Source organism: Tiliqua scincoides, chromosome 3 (genome assembly GCF_035046505.1).
Source record: "Tiliqua scincoides isolate rTilSci1 chromosome 3, rTilSci1.hap2, whole genome shotgun sequence".
In the NCBI taxonomy this organism is placed as follows: domain Eukaryota; kingdom Metazoa; phylum Chordata; class Lepidosauria; order Squamata; family Scincidae; genus Tiliqua; species Tiliqua scincoides.
The window spans coordinates 64,482,289-64,496,496 of NC_089823.1; the positions used below are offsets into that span (position 1 = coordinate 64,482,289).

At 45.9% G+C, this 14,208-nt stretch overlaps 1 protein-coding gene across 2 annotated transcripts in view; it reads left to right on the forward strand.

Moving 5' to 3' along the window:
* The first annotated feature begins 4,121 nt into the window (after positions 1–4,121).
* Positions 4,122–14,208, forward strand: part of LOC136644295 (interferon-induced GTP-binding protein Mx2-like) — a 40,462-nt gene continuing 30,375 nt past the window's right edge. The window contains exons 1-5 of one of the 2 annotated variants that reach the window (XM_066620032.1): positions 4,122–4,209; positions 6,612–6,692; positions 8,563–8,883; positions 12,656–12,851; positions 13,519–13,656. In XM_066620032.1, the coding sequence (XP_066476129.1) occupies positions 8,593–8,883; positions 12,656–12,851; positions 13,519–13,656 (625 nt within the window). In that variant the 5' untranslated portion in view covers positions 4,122–4,209; positions 6,612–6,692; positions 8,563–8,592. The remainder of the gene's footprint in view (positions 4,210–6,611; positions 6,693–8,562; positions 8,884–12,655; positions 12,852–13,518; positions 13,657–14,208) is intronic. The other variant, XM_066620033.1, reaches the window with a different exon arrangement.

The following is a 14,208-nucleotide window of genomic DNA, read 5'->3' on the forward strand; positions in this document are numbered from 1 at the left end:
CTTCCACTGGTGAAGGCAAGCCCTGGTGGGTGGACCTCTCTTAGTGGTTGGGGGTGGCTGGTGTAGGCCCATCTAGTCAGGCCATAGGCCCATCTAGTCCAGCTTCCTGTATCTCACAGCGGCCCACCAAATGCCCCAGGGAGCACACAAGTCAGCAAGAGACCTGCATCCTGGTGCCCTCCCTTGCATCTGGCATTCTGATATAGCCCATTTCTAAGATCAGGAGGTTGCACATACACATCATCGCTTGTAACCCGTAATGGATTTTTCCTCCAGAAACTTGTCCAATCCTCTCTTAAAGGCATCCAGGCAAGATGCCATCACCACATGCTGTGGCAAGGAGTTCCACAGACCAACTACATGCAGAGTAAAGAAATATTTTCTTTTGTCTCTCCTAACTCTCCCAACACTCTATTTTAGTGGATGTCCCCTGGTTCTGGTGTTGTGTGAGAGGGTAAAGAGCATCTCTGTATCCACTCTGTCCATTCCCTGCATAATTTTGTGTGTTTCAGTCATGTCTCCCCTGAGGCGTCTCTTTTCTAAGCTAAAGAGGCCCAAACGCCGTAGCCTTTCCTCATAAGGAAGGTGCCCCAGCCTTCATTTTGGTCGCTCTCTTTTGCACCTTTTCCATTTCCACTATGTCCTTTCTGACATACCAGAACTGGAGACCAGAACTGGACACAATACTCCAGGTGTGGCCTTACCATCGATTTGTACAACGGCATTATAATATTAGCCGTTTTGTACTCAATACCTTTTCTAATGATCCCAAGCATAGAATTGGCCTTCTTCACTGCTGCTGCACATTGGGTCAACAGCTTCATCAAGCTATCCACCACCACCCCAAGATCTCTCTCCTGATCTGTCACAGACAGCTCAGAAACCATCAGCCTATATGTGAAGTTTTGATTTTTTGCCCCAATGTGCATGACTATACACTTACTTACAGGAAACAGAGAATGGGTGTAAATGGGCAGTTTTCACAATGCAGAGAGATCAAAAGCAGTGTGCGCCAAGAATGTCTTAAGAATGGTGTTTTCAATTTATTTGTAAATGACCTGGACTTGGGGATAAGCACTACGGTGGCTAAGCCTGCAGGTGACACTAAACATTTCTAGATGGTGAAGTCTGGAATGGATTGTGAAGTCCCAGGAGGATCTCTCCAAAGTGGGGGGTTGGGTGGCAAAATAGTAGATGCACTTCAATGCCAGTAAATGTAAAGTGATGCCCATTGGAGCAAGAAATTAAAATTTCACATATATGCTGTTGATTTTTGAACTATCAGTGATGGATCAGGAGAAAAATTATGGGATGTTGTTGGACAAGTTGATGAAAGTGTCAACCCAATGTTTTGATGGGTACGTCAAAACAGTTCCATGCTTGGAATCATTAAAAAGGAACTGAGAATAAGACAACCAATAATATTATTGGTTTGGGTCCCAAACCAATACCTGCTTTGGGTCCCTTCAGGGAGAAAGGTGGGCTAGAAATATTGCAGTAATCATAATCATAATCATGGCACTGTACAGATCGATGGTAAAAGCTACTTCTGGACTACTGCATCCAGTTCTGGTCGCCACATCTCAAAAAGGATGTAATGGAACTGGAAAAGTTGCAAAAGAGAGCAACCAAAGTGATTAGTGGGCTGGGAAAGTAGCATGAAAACAGGGGTGGATCCAGGGGGGGGGGCATGGATGTGCTCCCCTCCAAACTGCCAGCAAGCAAGGGCGCCTGCCAGGCTGGGGAGCAAAATTGGGTGCCAGGGGAACGCACACTGGGTGGGAGCCAGCAAGATCCGCTGGAAGAGAAGCCCAGGTCCACCCATCAGCAAACCTTGGCCATGGCCTGGTAGACATAAGAACATAAGAACAGCCCCACTGGATCAGGCCATAGGCCCATCTAGTCCAGCTTCCTGTATCTCACAGCGGCCTACCAAATGCCCCAGGGAGCACACCAGATAACAAGAGACCTCATCCTGGTGCTCTCCCCTACATCTGGCATTCTGACTTAACCCATTCCTAAAATCAGGAGGTTGCGCATACACATCATGGCTTGTACCCCATAATGGATTTTTCCTCCAGAAACTCGTCCAATCCCCTTTTAAAGGCGTCTAGGCTAGACGCCAGCACCACATCCTGTGGCAAGGAGTTCCACAGACTGACCACGCGCTGAGTAAAGAAATATTTTCTTTTGTCTGTCCTAACCCGCCCAACACTCAATTTTAGTGGATGTCCCCTGGTTCTGGTATTATGTGAAAGTGTAAAGAGCATCTCCCTATCCACTCTGTCCATCCCCTGCATAATTTTGTATGTCTCAATCATGTCCCCCCTCAAGCGTCTCTTTTCTAGGCTGAAGAGGCCCAAACGCCGTAGCCTTTCCTCATAAGGAAGGTGCCCCAGCCCCGTAATCATCTTAGTCGCTCTCTTTTGCACCTTTTCCATTTCCACTATGTCTTTTTTGAGATGCGGCGACCAGAACTGGACACAATACTCCAGGTGTGGCCTTACCATCGATTTGTACAACGGCATTATAATACTAACCGTTTTGTTCTCAATACCCTTCCTAATGATCCCAAGCATAGAATTGGCCTTCTTCACTGCCGCCGCACATTGGGTCGACACTTTCATCGACCTGTCCACCACCACCCCAAGATCTCTCTCCTGATCTGTCACAGACAGCTCAGAACCCATCAGCCTATATCTAAAGTTTTGATTTTTTGCCCCAATGTGCATGACTTTACACTTACTGACATTGAAGCGCATCTGCCATTTTGCTGCCCATTCTGCCAGTCTGGAGAGATCCTTCTGGAGCTCCTCACAATCACTTCTGGTCTTTACCACTCGGAAAAGTTTGGTGTCGTCTGCAAACTTAGCCACTTCACTGCTCAACCCTGTCTCCAGGTCATTTATGAAGAGGTTGAAAAGCACCGGTCCCAGGACAGATCCTTGGGGCACACCGCTTTTCACCTCTCTCCACTGTGAAAATTGCCCATTGACACCCACTCTCTGCTTCCTGGCCTCCAACCAGTTCTCAATCCACGAGAGGACCTGTCCTCTAATTCCCTGACTGTGGAGTTTTTTCAGTAGCCTTTGGTGAGGGACCGTGTCAAACGCCTTCTGAAAGTCCAGATATATAATGTCCACGGGTTCTCCAGCATCCACATGCCTGTTGACCTTTTCAAAGAATTCTATAAGGTTCGTGAGGCAAGACTTACCCTTACAGAAGCCATGCTGACTCTCCCTCAGCAAGGCCTGTTCGTCTATGTGTTTTGAGATCCTATCTTTGATGAGGCATTCCACCATCTTACCCGGTATGGATGTTAGGCTGACCGGCCTATAGTTTCCCGGGTCCCCCCTCTTTCCCTTTTTAAAAATAGGCGTGACATTTGCTATCCTCCAATCTTCTGGTACCGTGGCCGTTTTGAGGGACAAGTTGCATACCTTAGTCAAGAGATCTGCAACTTCATTCTTCAATTCCTTAATAACCCTTGGGTGTATGCCATCAGGGCCCGGTGACTTATTGATCTTTAATTTATCAATGAGGTCTGAAACATCTTCTCTTTTAACCTCTATCTGACTTAACTCCTCGGTTAGGAGGGGCCGTTCGGGCAGCGGTATCTGCCCGAGGTCTTCTGCCGTGAAGACAGATGCAAAGAACTCATTTAATTTCTCTGCCATCTCTAAGTCTCCTTTTATCTCCCCTTTCCCTCCCTCACCACCCAGAGGGCCAACCGCTTCTCTGGCGGGTTTCCTGCTTCTAACATATTTGAAGAAGCTTTTATTATTCCCCTTAATGTTGCTAGACCTGGGCTCTAGCGTTGGTAGTACTCATGGGTCGTCCCCCCCAAACACAAACACGGGATCCGCCCCTGCATGAAAACAGCACCGAGGCTCAAGAGTAGGAACTACAGCAGCTCTGTTGAAAAGCGTCCAGGGTGCCCTTCCTTTTCTCCAGCCCCCCCGCCCCCCGCCCAAGTGCAGCCCATTCCTGAGGTCAAGAGCGCGCAGGAATCGGAGTGGCTGAAGCTGCTCCTTCCCCAAGGCTGAGTCCTGTCTTGCTGCATCACCGCAGGAGGCAGGACGATGCTGGGAAGTCTGCCTGAGTTTCGCTTCCTCCCGTTGCTGGCTGGTGGATGGAAACGAAACTAGAAACCCGCCAGGAGGCATCGCGGAGAGAGAGGGCTGCGTCTTCGCTCCGGACTCCGGGCAGGTAAGAGCCTCTTCTCTTCTCTTGCTCCTGCCACTCCTAAGTTGTCTTAGCAACCAGGAGTGACGCATTAAAGAGTCACCCCCCCTTTTCGTCAGCAGAAGCTTTCATGAAGTGACATCATCAGCAGGGAGGGGTGTGCTTGTGGGGGAGTCGTAGGGAGGGGTGTTTGAAAAGGGTCTTATTTCCCCCAGATTTCAAGAGTTGAAAGCCGGGCTCTGTGATCTTATTCCCAAGTCTCATTTATATTAATTTTAAACACTTTGAAAGCGTCCTGGGTAGGTGATAGTGTCAGCAGGTGCAGCCACAGTATCATTTCTATCTGTTTGGGAGGCGGAATTAGACCTGGAAGATCCAGGTTTGAATTCCCCCCTCAGCCACGAAGCTTCCTGGGTGACCTTGGGCCAGTCACTTTCCCTCAGCCTCACCTACCTCACAGGGTTGTTGTGAGGACAAAAGGAGGGGAGCAGCTGTGTACACCGCCCTGAGCTCTTTGGGGGAAGAGCGGTATAAAAATGTGATAAATAAATAAATAAATAAATAAATAATTTATGGGAAATATCTTAAACCAGTGTTTCTCAAACTGTGGGTCAGGGCCCACTAACTGGGTTGCGAGCCAATTTAAAGTAGGTCCCTATTTCAAGATTTTATTTTTAATATAGTAGACTTGATGCTGCCATGGTATGTGACTGCATTTGGGGAAATGCAACAGATCTATACTTTTAACAGGCTATTGTGTATATGCTTTTAACAGTGATAGTCAATGGGTCTTACTCCTGGGTAAGTGTGGATAGGATTGCAACCTAGAACTATCAAAAATTTTCCTGCTTGATGATGTCACTTCCAGTCATGACATCATTTCCAGTGGGTCCTGACAGATTCTCATTCTAAAAAGTGGGTCCCAGTGCTAAAAGTTTGAGAACCACTATCTTAAACACCCAAATGTGGTGTTTTGTGTTTTCATGTGGCTGTTTAAAACACAAAGTGGTGGTGGTGCTTTAACAAAACGCACATGCACACCTCTAGTTATAGAAGAAAACTTAAAAAACAAGAACAGAATGAATTAGAAGAGAACACGTAAGGAGGCTGATCTGTAAGAAGCTTACAGAGGTTTGCGCTATATCCAGTGCAGGATAGGGGCTCAAGGTGGCTCAGCCAGAGGAAACTTTTCCCCTTACACCTGGGTAAGGCGCCCTGGCCCCAATGGGTCTCCTCCGACTTGTGCCACCTCCCCACTGTGCCAGCTCCCCACCTGCCTGTCCACTGCCTGCCCTCCCCCCACCGAGGAACACCTCCCTCCCACCTCCCTCCTGCCAACCCCAAGGCCTTGCATCAGCCCAGCTGGGCTGACATAAGGCTCATGGAGTAAGCCGCCAAGGAGTAAGCCGCTCCTTGACATAAGGCTCATGGAGTAAGCCGCTCATGGAGTAAGCCGCCAAGGAGGCTGGATTTAGCCTCTGTGTGTCAGGCTTACTCCTGAGGAGGTGCAAATGTGCTTTACTCCATGTTTGCAAACCAACACATTCTCAGGATTGCGCTCTTAAAATATTACAAGCTAATCACAATGGCAATTCACCATTAGTGATACTGACCTCATAGCAGTGCAAAATCTGTAATGTGGTCAGAAGCCAGAGTTGTGATGGAGACCCCCCTCCTTCCCATGATGGTGCCATTTGTGTTAGTCATTTGAATCCAGCATTTTCTCCAATACAGTGTTTCTCAAACTGTGGGTCGCAAGCCAATTTCAGGTGGGTCCCCATTCATTTCATTTTTAAACTATTAGACTTGATGGTACCATGGTATGTGACCGCATTTGGGGAAATGTTACACATCCGTACTTTTAACAGGCTACTATGTTTTAACAATGTTTTAACAATGAGAGTAAATGGGACTTACTCCTGGGTAAGTGTGAGTAGGATTGCAGCCTAGGATTGTAAAAATTTTCCTGCTTGATGATGTCACTGCTGGTCATGACATCACTTCCGGTGGGTCCTGACAGATTCTCATTGTAGAAAGTGGGTTCCAGTGCTAAAAGTTAGAGAATCACTGCTCTAATACTTTTGAAGTTATTTTTTTTTTCCTGTTGGGAGATGGTTGCTTTGTGATCTGCAACAAAATGCAAATGAAATGTTTCCAGGCTGCTTTCTGAGGTTGCCGTATTTGATGTCAAATTTGTATCCATTTGATGGTATGTATTATCGAGAAGTTCTAAAATGTTAACGATTTTGAAACCTCAGTCTTCAATAAACTTTATTTTTATATTACGTCAAATAGGCATGATGTAAAAAATCATAGTCAGGATGTTACACTTTTTTAAAAAATTGAGAGCTTGGTGATGGGAAACTGTTCACCCCCCACCCCCGCTCCCCGTTTTCCTGATGACATATCCTGTTTTTCTACTGCAGTGATTATTTGACTCGGGAAGAATGTGGTAGATCTAATATGAGTTCCTGAATGTTGTTAATTTAAGAAAAAAACAAAAACAAGTAAGTAAAAACATATCTCTAGCATCCTATCTAGTTGGCCTAAATTCAGTTCGGAAACTGCAACTAGTGCAGAATGCAGAATGCGGCGGCTCATGTGGTTACTGGAGGCAGGCGGTTTGACTCTGTCAGTCCGCTTCTCCAGCGGCTGCATTGGCTGCCCATTCGTTTCCGGGCCCAATTCAAGGTGCTGGTTTTGACCTTTAAAGCCCTATACTGTTCTGGGCCAGGGTATCTTTGAGATCGCATACTCCCGTACAATCTGGCTTGCCCGCTTAGGTCATCAGAGAAGGCCTTTTTATAAGTGCCGCCGCAAGAAATAGGGCCTTCTCAGTAGTGGCACCAATGCTATGGAATTCCCTTCCCCTTGACTTGAGAATGGCTCCCTCTCTTGAGACTTTTCAGTGAGGCCTGAAGACCCTTCTGTTTAAACAAGCCTTCTGAGTTCTCGGCCTCTTTAACATCTTTTCAAAACCTTTTAATATTTTTTAAATACTTGGTTACAGGCCTGATTCTTTTATGATTTGCTGCTCTATGCTCTTTTTACTTGATTACTTTTTATCTGACTACTGTCAAACACAACAGATGTATTAAAACAGTGGCTCCCAAAATGTCGAACACTGGTACCCACTTTTTAAAATCACACTCTATAAGAATCACCTAGCTTTACAAGACTAAAAAAAAGTTTCACTTTACCAGCTGCTCAAACCTCTGTTTTTATCCTCTGTACTGGGGTGCCCAAATCCTGGCCCGGGGGCCTCAGGGGCTCCCAATCCAGCCCACGGGGAGTCCCCAGTCTCCAATGAACCTCTGACCCTCCGGAGACTTGCTGGAGCCCTTGCTGGCCCAACACAACTGCTCTCAGCGTGAGGATGACTGTTCAACCTCTCACCTGAGCTGTGGGATGAGGGCTCCATCGACTACTTGCCATTTCGCATCTGTGATGCAGCAGTGGCAGTGAAAGAAAGGCTGGCTTTGCTTAGTGCAAGTCTATTTATAGGCCTTGAGCTACTGCAAGACCTTCATTCATTCATATAAGTTCCATATAAGTTATGTAAATTTATTCAAATTTTAAATGTACATTAATTCTTTTTTCCCAGCCCCCGACACAGTTTCAGAGAGATGATGTGGCCCTCCTGCCAAAATGTTTGGACACCCCTGCTCTGTACTGTGGTGGTGCTGGTGGGGGGTCTCCTTTTGATGCATTTGTTGTGCTCCATGCTCATCATATCAGGACCATTCTGGTGGCCTTGCATTCCCCTTCACCTGTCTTTCAATAAGAGCCAAGACAGAGTCATCTACTCATGAATGAACATGCATGTGTGGCTCAGTTTCACTTTCTATAGGGCTCAATGCATTTTCCTTATCAGTTTGGAGCAGGGGACTTTGGGGGACCTTTTTTGGCCGGAAGTGACTTTCTTGGCCTAAAAGTCCATTCTGAGACCCACAGACCTTCAGGTGGATGCCTGAAGGGCATCTTCAGGTGGATGCCTGAAGGCCTCTGCAGGGCTCAGAAAAACCTCTTCTCCAGAGAGTGGGGTGTAGGGTAGACCACCCACATCCATGGTTAAGTGAAACTGTAGATATGGGATCCATGGTTACGCTCCTCCCCTATACTCCAGTTTTCAATTGATGCTAGAATAACCTGTTTCCAAGTTCTTGCCTGATTCAAAATGATAGTCAAGGTTTTTTGGTACCATTCTCGATAACCCCCAGGCTCATCCAAGGATCACTTATACTCCCCCATTTAGCCGACCACACCTACAGTTCTTCCCCAGCTCCTCTGGCCCCCCCCCCAATGGTTTGAGTTGTCTTATTACCTTCTTATTGACATTGCAGTGGTTACAGCTTTCAAAAATGTGTATCATTTCAGGGCCAGGGAAGAACAGTCACTGTGAATTAAATGACTTCTCGTCAACATACTCCTCCATCAGTCAGACACAGGAAGACAAAGCGTTCAGAGAAACACTCCCCCAGAGAGACAACTAGTCCACTGCCATTAGAAGGCAGTTTCATGAATGAACAACCAAAGTGGAATTTCATCAGAAACACTCTCTTAGTATCAGAAGAACAAAAATCAGTACCATCTTCTGCTATGCCAAGCACAACCAGTTTACCAGAGAATAGGAGCATTGATCTCATCCAGGCACAAGTAGAAAAGGATTATCTAAAGCACCTGGAAGTAAAAATGAAGGTAAATAAGATACCTTGAACATATCATGGGGAAACTGTGATATTCTTTGTGACTGGCTGCACTTTAGAGCTGAAGTTTTATTAAAGGCTGTGCACACTCCACATTTAAAAATTAAGGTGCCACAAAAAAATGAGTTGTGATATATTCCTCATACTTTGCTTAACTTTGTTTTTATTCATCATGGGGAACAGCAAGGGGTTCTACAAGGCACTTTTGTTAAAATTAACTATAAGGAGCACTCTGCCATAAGAGATTCAGGGATCTCTATGTTTGGAGGCTTGGAAGAAAAGCTTGGACAGGTATCGAATATAAAATACTCTGTCTCTCAACAGGGGCTGAACTAAATCAGAAGTGGCCAACTGCTTAGAACTTAGGAATTGTGCGCCTAGGAACCCTAGGTATACAGCTCGAGACTAGGCCAAAAAGGTTTTTATGCAGGAGGAAGTTCGATGTGCATACCCTTGGTGAAGTTGCTTAGGGAGTGGCAATGCGCAGACCCAAGGGAGCCTGCAAGAGTCTGCAGGTGTCCATCCTCATCAAATTCCCAGCACACTGCAGCTGAAAGAAAGCCCTTTAGGCTGAACTCACACTTTGCCATGAATCTGTTGTTGCCTGCACTCTTCCAGTTGCTAGTCAGCACTGGACAAGATAACCCATTCTTGAAATCACTTACATTGAATAGTTGGGGAACTAAATTCACTTCCTCTGCTATAACTCCAAAACCAGGAAGGTGATGCTGTTGGTGCTGAGAGAGCGGACAGCAGCAGTCATCTTTTGGGTAAGCTGGTGAGATCCTTGCACAGTAACCAGTTAAGATCTAAGTGTGGGGCTCATGTTTTCCTGGGAACCTAATGGCTGGCTCCTTGATGGCTAGTGCAGCATAGTGGCTATAAAACTGGCAGATCAAGCCTATCCATGCTTACTCAAGAGTAGGGCTTACCAACTTCTATGAGATTTGCACCCATGTAAGGACCCAATGCTATCCAACTTTCTCATGCTGATACTGTTATGCCAATGGGGTGTGCACTGCATCCTGTGTTGGGGGGGGGGGAGTCATGGAGGCCTCCTCAAAGGAACATTTGTTCCCTTATTTCAGGGCTGCATTGTGACTTCATGCACAAGAAAGTTGGATAGGATTGGGCCCTAAGTGTGCATAGGATGGCAGCCTGAGTTGCAAACCACAAAATCCCCAGTATTGGTCTGTCACGGGTTTGCCTGAGGCAATCCATTTTCTCCAAACAGGACCTCCACTTCTTTAGTTTCTCTCAACAGGACCTCCCCACCTTCAGTTTGCTCAGGTTGCATCCTGAGCAAGCTGTCAAGGTGGTTTTAGGATTATGATGAAAATCCTCCTCCTAATGCTTCTCCCATCGGAGTTTAGGTGGGTGGCAAATGGGGAGACTCCATTTTATAAAACAGGCTTCCCAGGCAGACTCAGCTGACTGCATGTGTGGATCCAGGGGGAGGGCCATGGGGGCGGCCCCCTCCAAAGCTGTCCTGAAGTGGGGAAGGGTGGTGGCAGAGGGTAAGCTCGGATGCAGGTTTTTTATTAAATTGGCAGCCCAGTGCTTCTTCCAGGCTTTTTCTATGAGCCACCTACTGTTGGGGGGAGGGGCAGTGTGGTTCTCCCTCCACCCTTAGCTAGACCTCCTGCTCTGTCATGGCTGCCCCTCCTTTGCACTCCTGTATGTACTTACCTGTGAGTAAGACCCATTGAACACAATGGGACTTACTTCTGAGTAGACCTGCTCAGTGACCCTGGCTCTTTGCCATCCCCTTGTTTTCAAGCTGTGGCAGGAGCCTGGGGCCCCCCCCCCATCAGCCAATATTTTTTTTAAAGCAGCAGAGTTTATTTGCTAAGCTGGTGTTTTAAACGTCCTGGTGCAGAGAGAGATGTCCCTGCACTGAGCAGGTCTACTCAGAAGTAAGCCCCATTGTGTTCAGTGGGTCTTACTCACAGGTAAGTACATACAGGAGTGCAGCCTAAAAGTCAACTCCTTCCACTAAGAGCATTGTCCTCCCTCTCACAGGCTGCAAATGGGGGAGCATTAGCTGACTGGAAAGGAGTTTGCCCCAGCAAAGCCTCGGCAAGGCTTTTAGAGGGTGAAAGGACCCTGGCACAGTGGAAATGGACAGTTGACCGTAGCCTTTCTATGGCCAAAACGGAGTCCTACTGCTCTTTAGGATAGAGACACAGGTTTCCATCCTCTCCACACTCTCCTGGGAGTAAGCCCCATAGACTATAATGGGACTTACACCTGAGTAGGCATGCCTAGGATTGAACTCTGAGGCTGCAGTTCTGTGCACACTTTGCTGGGAGTAAGCCCCATAATGGATCTTAATTCTGAGTAGGCATGCCTAGGTTTGGGCTCTCTTAGGCTGCAATTGTGTCCACACTTAACTGGGAGCAAGCCCGATAGTCACTATAATGGGACTTACTTCTGAGTAGACATGCAAAGGGTTGAGTGTTTCTCAGACAGCAGACTGTCCCCGTCCCCCCATTAGCAAGAACTGCAATTAGCCAGCTGGAGCTGTTAAGGGACACACACACACACACACACACACACACACACACACACTTAGTAGAACCAACTAAAAAGTCAAAGCATGAGCAAACATTCTAGACATGCCAAGGATTGGATTCTCTTAGACTGCAAGGGCTATCCACATGTTGAAGAAGCTGAAATCTGGCTAAATGATCCTGTTTGGAAGTGTTTGTAACTGGTTAGCTACATCTTTGTTTTGAGTCTGATTTAAATTTGAAATGAGGGCTGGGCCACTTTCTGGGCATATTCACATAGGAGAGATCTGAGTTGATGTCAAATACAAAACTAGAAATATAGGGAGCTGAACCCCAGAAGAGAAGGTGGCGTGTTATGACTGGCTTGCAGGATTGGATGCAGTGATTATAGTCCCTGAAAATATCCTATGCAAATGTGCCATTCTTAGCATTACAGATCTCATATTATAATGATGATAAATGGTACATCCAACTCTATGAACGCAAACACCATTAACTTGTATGCAAATTTAAGGGCACCTACTGGAATGGGGAGCAAATTCAGGAGAAAAGGGATTGCCCACTGGGTGGGGCATCTGACATAGCTGTCCGACTGGGAGCCCAGGTCTACCCACACAGCAAATCTTGGCCATTGAGGCCACAGGTTCAACTAGGAGCCCTGGTCTATCTAGCAGGTAGATCAGGGTTCCCAGTCCAGGCAGGAGCCCAGGTCTATCTGCTTGGTTGACCTGGGCTCTGGAGTTAAGCTAGTGCTCATGTCCGTCCCCCCAAACACAAACTCTGGATCCACCCTGGCTGACTGTTCACCTTTCTCACTGGGCATCAGGTCAAGACCTTTTTAATCCCAAAACCGTTCAAGGGTCTCTGGTAGCTGCTGGTTTGAAATGATATTAGGCTGTTTTCCTGTCTATTTTTTAGTGAATTGTTTTAGGGTGTGTCTCCTTTTTATGTTGAATGATGTACATTGATTTAGATATAATTTTAGTAGCAGATATTGTCTACATTTCAATATAATAGTTTAAATATAAGTAAATAACAGAAAGCACATACTTGAAGTGCTCAGAACACTTTAAAGTGCTTTAGAACAGTTTTACTACCACTATTATTGCTGCTGCTGCTGCAGTACTATCTCTGTGCTTTAGATTAAAGACTTATTTTCCTTACTCAAGCAAAATAAGTATTCCTGTGTTGTAAAATTTTTTAACTGTAACAAAGCAAGAGGCACTAAAATTGAGCACACCCTTTTCCCAGCAGAAAACAGAACACACTTTATACAACCAATATGAGGAGAAGATCCGCCCTTGTATTGACCTCATTGACTCTCTGAGAGCCCTTGGAGTGGAAAAGGACTTGGCGTTGCCAGCCATTGCTGTGATTGGGGATCAGAGCTCTGGGAAAAGCTCTGTCCTCGAAGCATTGTCTGGAGTCTCTCTCCCCAGGGGCAGTGGTGAGAATTCCCTCTCGGTTTTTCCTTTTATAGAGCTGTGAGATTGCACTGGGCCATGGTGATGTGGTGAGTGTTTGCAAATCTGGAGCCATATATATGGTCCTTATTGTGAGACATTTTATTCCATTTTCTAGATTGTCTTGACTTGCAGAAATATATAACAATGGAAATGAGGCATTTATTTACTGTCACAAAGACTCTGATGTGAATATACTTCAGAGGAAGAAATACTTTCTCTTATTAAGGGTGCACTGAGAGACACTTATTAAGACACACTAAGGGTGCAATCCTAACCAACTTCCCAGCACCAAGGTAAGTGCAATGCAACTCCAAGAAGAAGGGAATGAAGATTGCAATACCTTGGGGAGGCCTCCGTGACTGCCCCCCCCAAATGCAGGATGCAGCGCATGCCCCACTGGCACAGCTATGCCAGTGCTGGAAAGTTGGTTAGAATAGTGCCCTAAATGAAGTTGTCTGCCATAGTCTTATAGGCAGATAAACTGCACTGTTAAGGCACAAATAGTTTGTAAGATTGTCATTTCAAAAATTTCTTATTTAGAACTGCCTGCGCTTGGAAAATTTTACCAGTTTTCAGCTATCGGTGAGCAAGTTGTGTAAGTCTAATGATAACACCTGTGACATTAACAGTTGGTCTCCTTATGAACAGGTATTGTCACCAGGTGTCCCTTGGCACTCAAACTGAAGAAAACATGTCACGGCCAGGAATGGAAAGGGAAAATAAGTTACCAGGACATAGATGAGGAGCTCCAAAATCCTTCAGAGGTGGAAAAAGAAATAAGAAAAGGTGAGTGTCCATTGTAATCAATTAAGACATTTCCTTCTTCCTGCATTTCCATCTGCTACTAAATTTAATACCTTTTTGACCAAGAGCCCTGCTAGGTCAAGCCACAGACTTATTAACTCCAATCTCCTGTTCCTTGGGCCAACCAAATGTCTGGGGATATCTCATAAACAAGAGGTAAAGGCATAGCCATTTTCTGCTTTTGCTATTGACATTTAGTTACAGTTAAGCTAAAGTATCAGAATAGTAAACTTCTTTCAATGTGAGATCTGTTTAATAGCGACAACTTCATAATGCACCAAGGACACAAAAAATGGAAGTATGCAATTGTCCTCATCTAGCCGTTCTTGCCAGCTTGTGAGTTTCAATATGCATTTGGAGATCCCATTCCCAAGGGCATCTCCCATCATGTTAGCAAATGTACCCCTTTGCAGCATGGAAACAGGATTGTTCTGTCTGTTCAAGTGAACGAGGAAGATTTGCTGCACAGAAGTCCCCCACCCTGCCAGTAAATGTGCCCACCAGTCATTTGTTTTGAGCAGTACATTTTCAGTA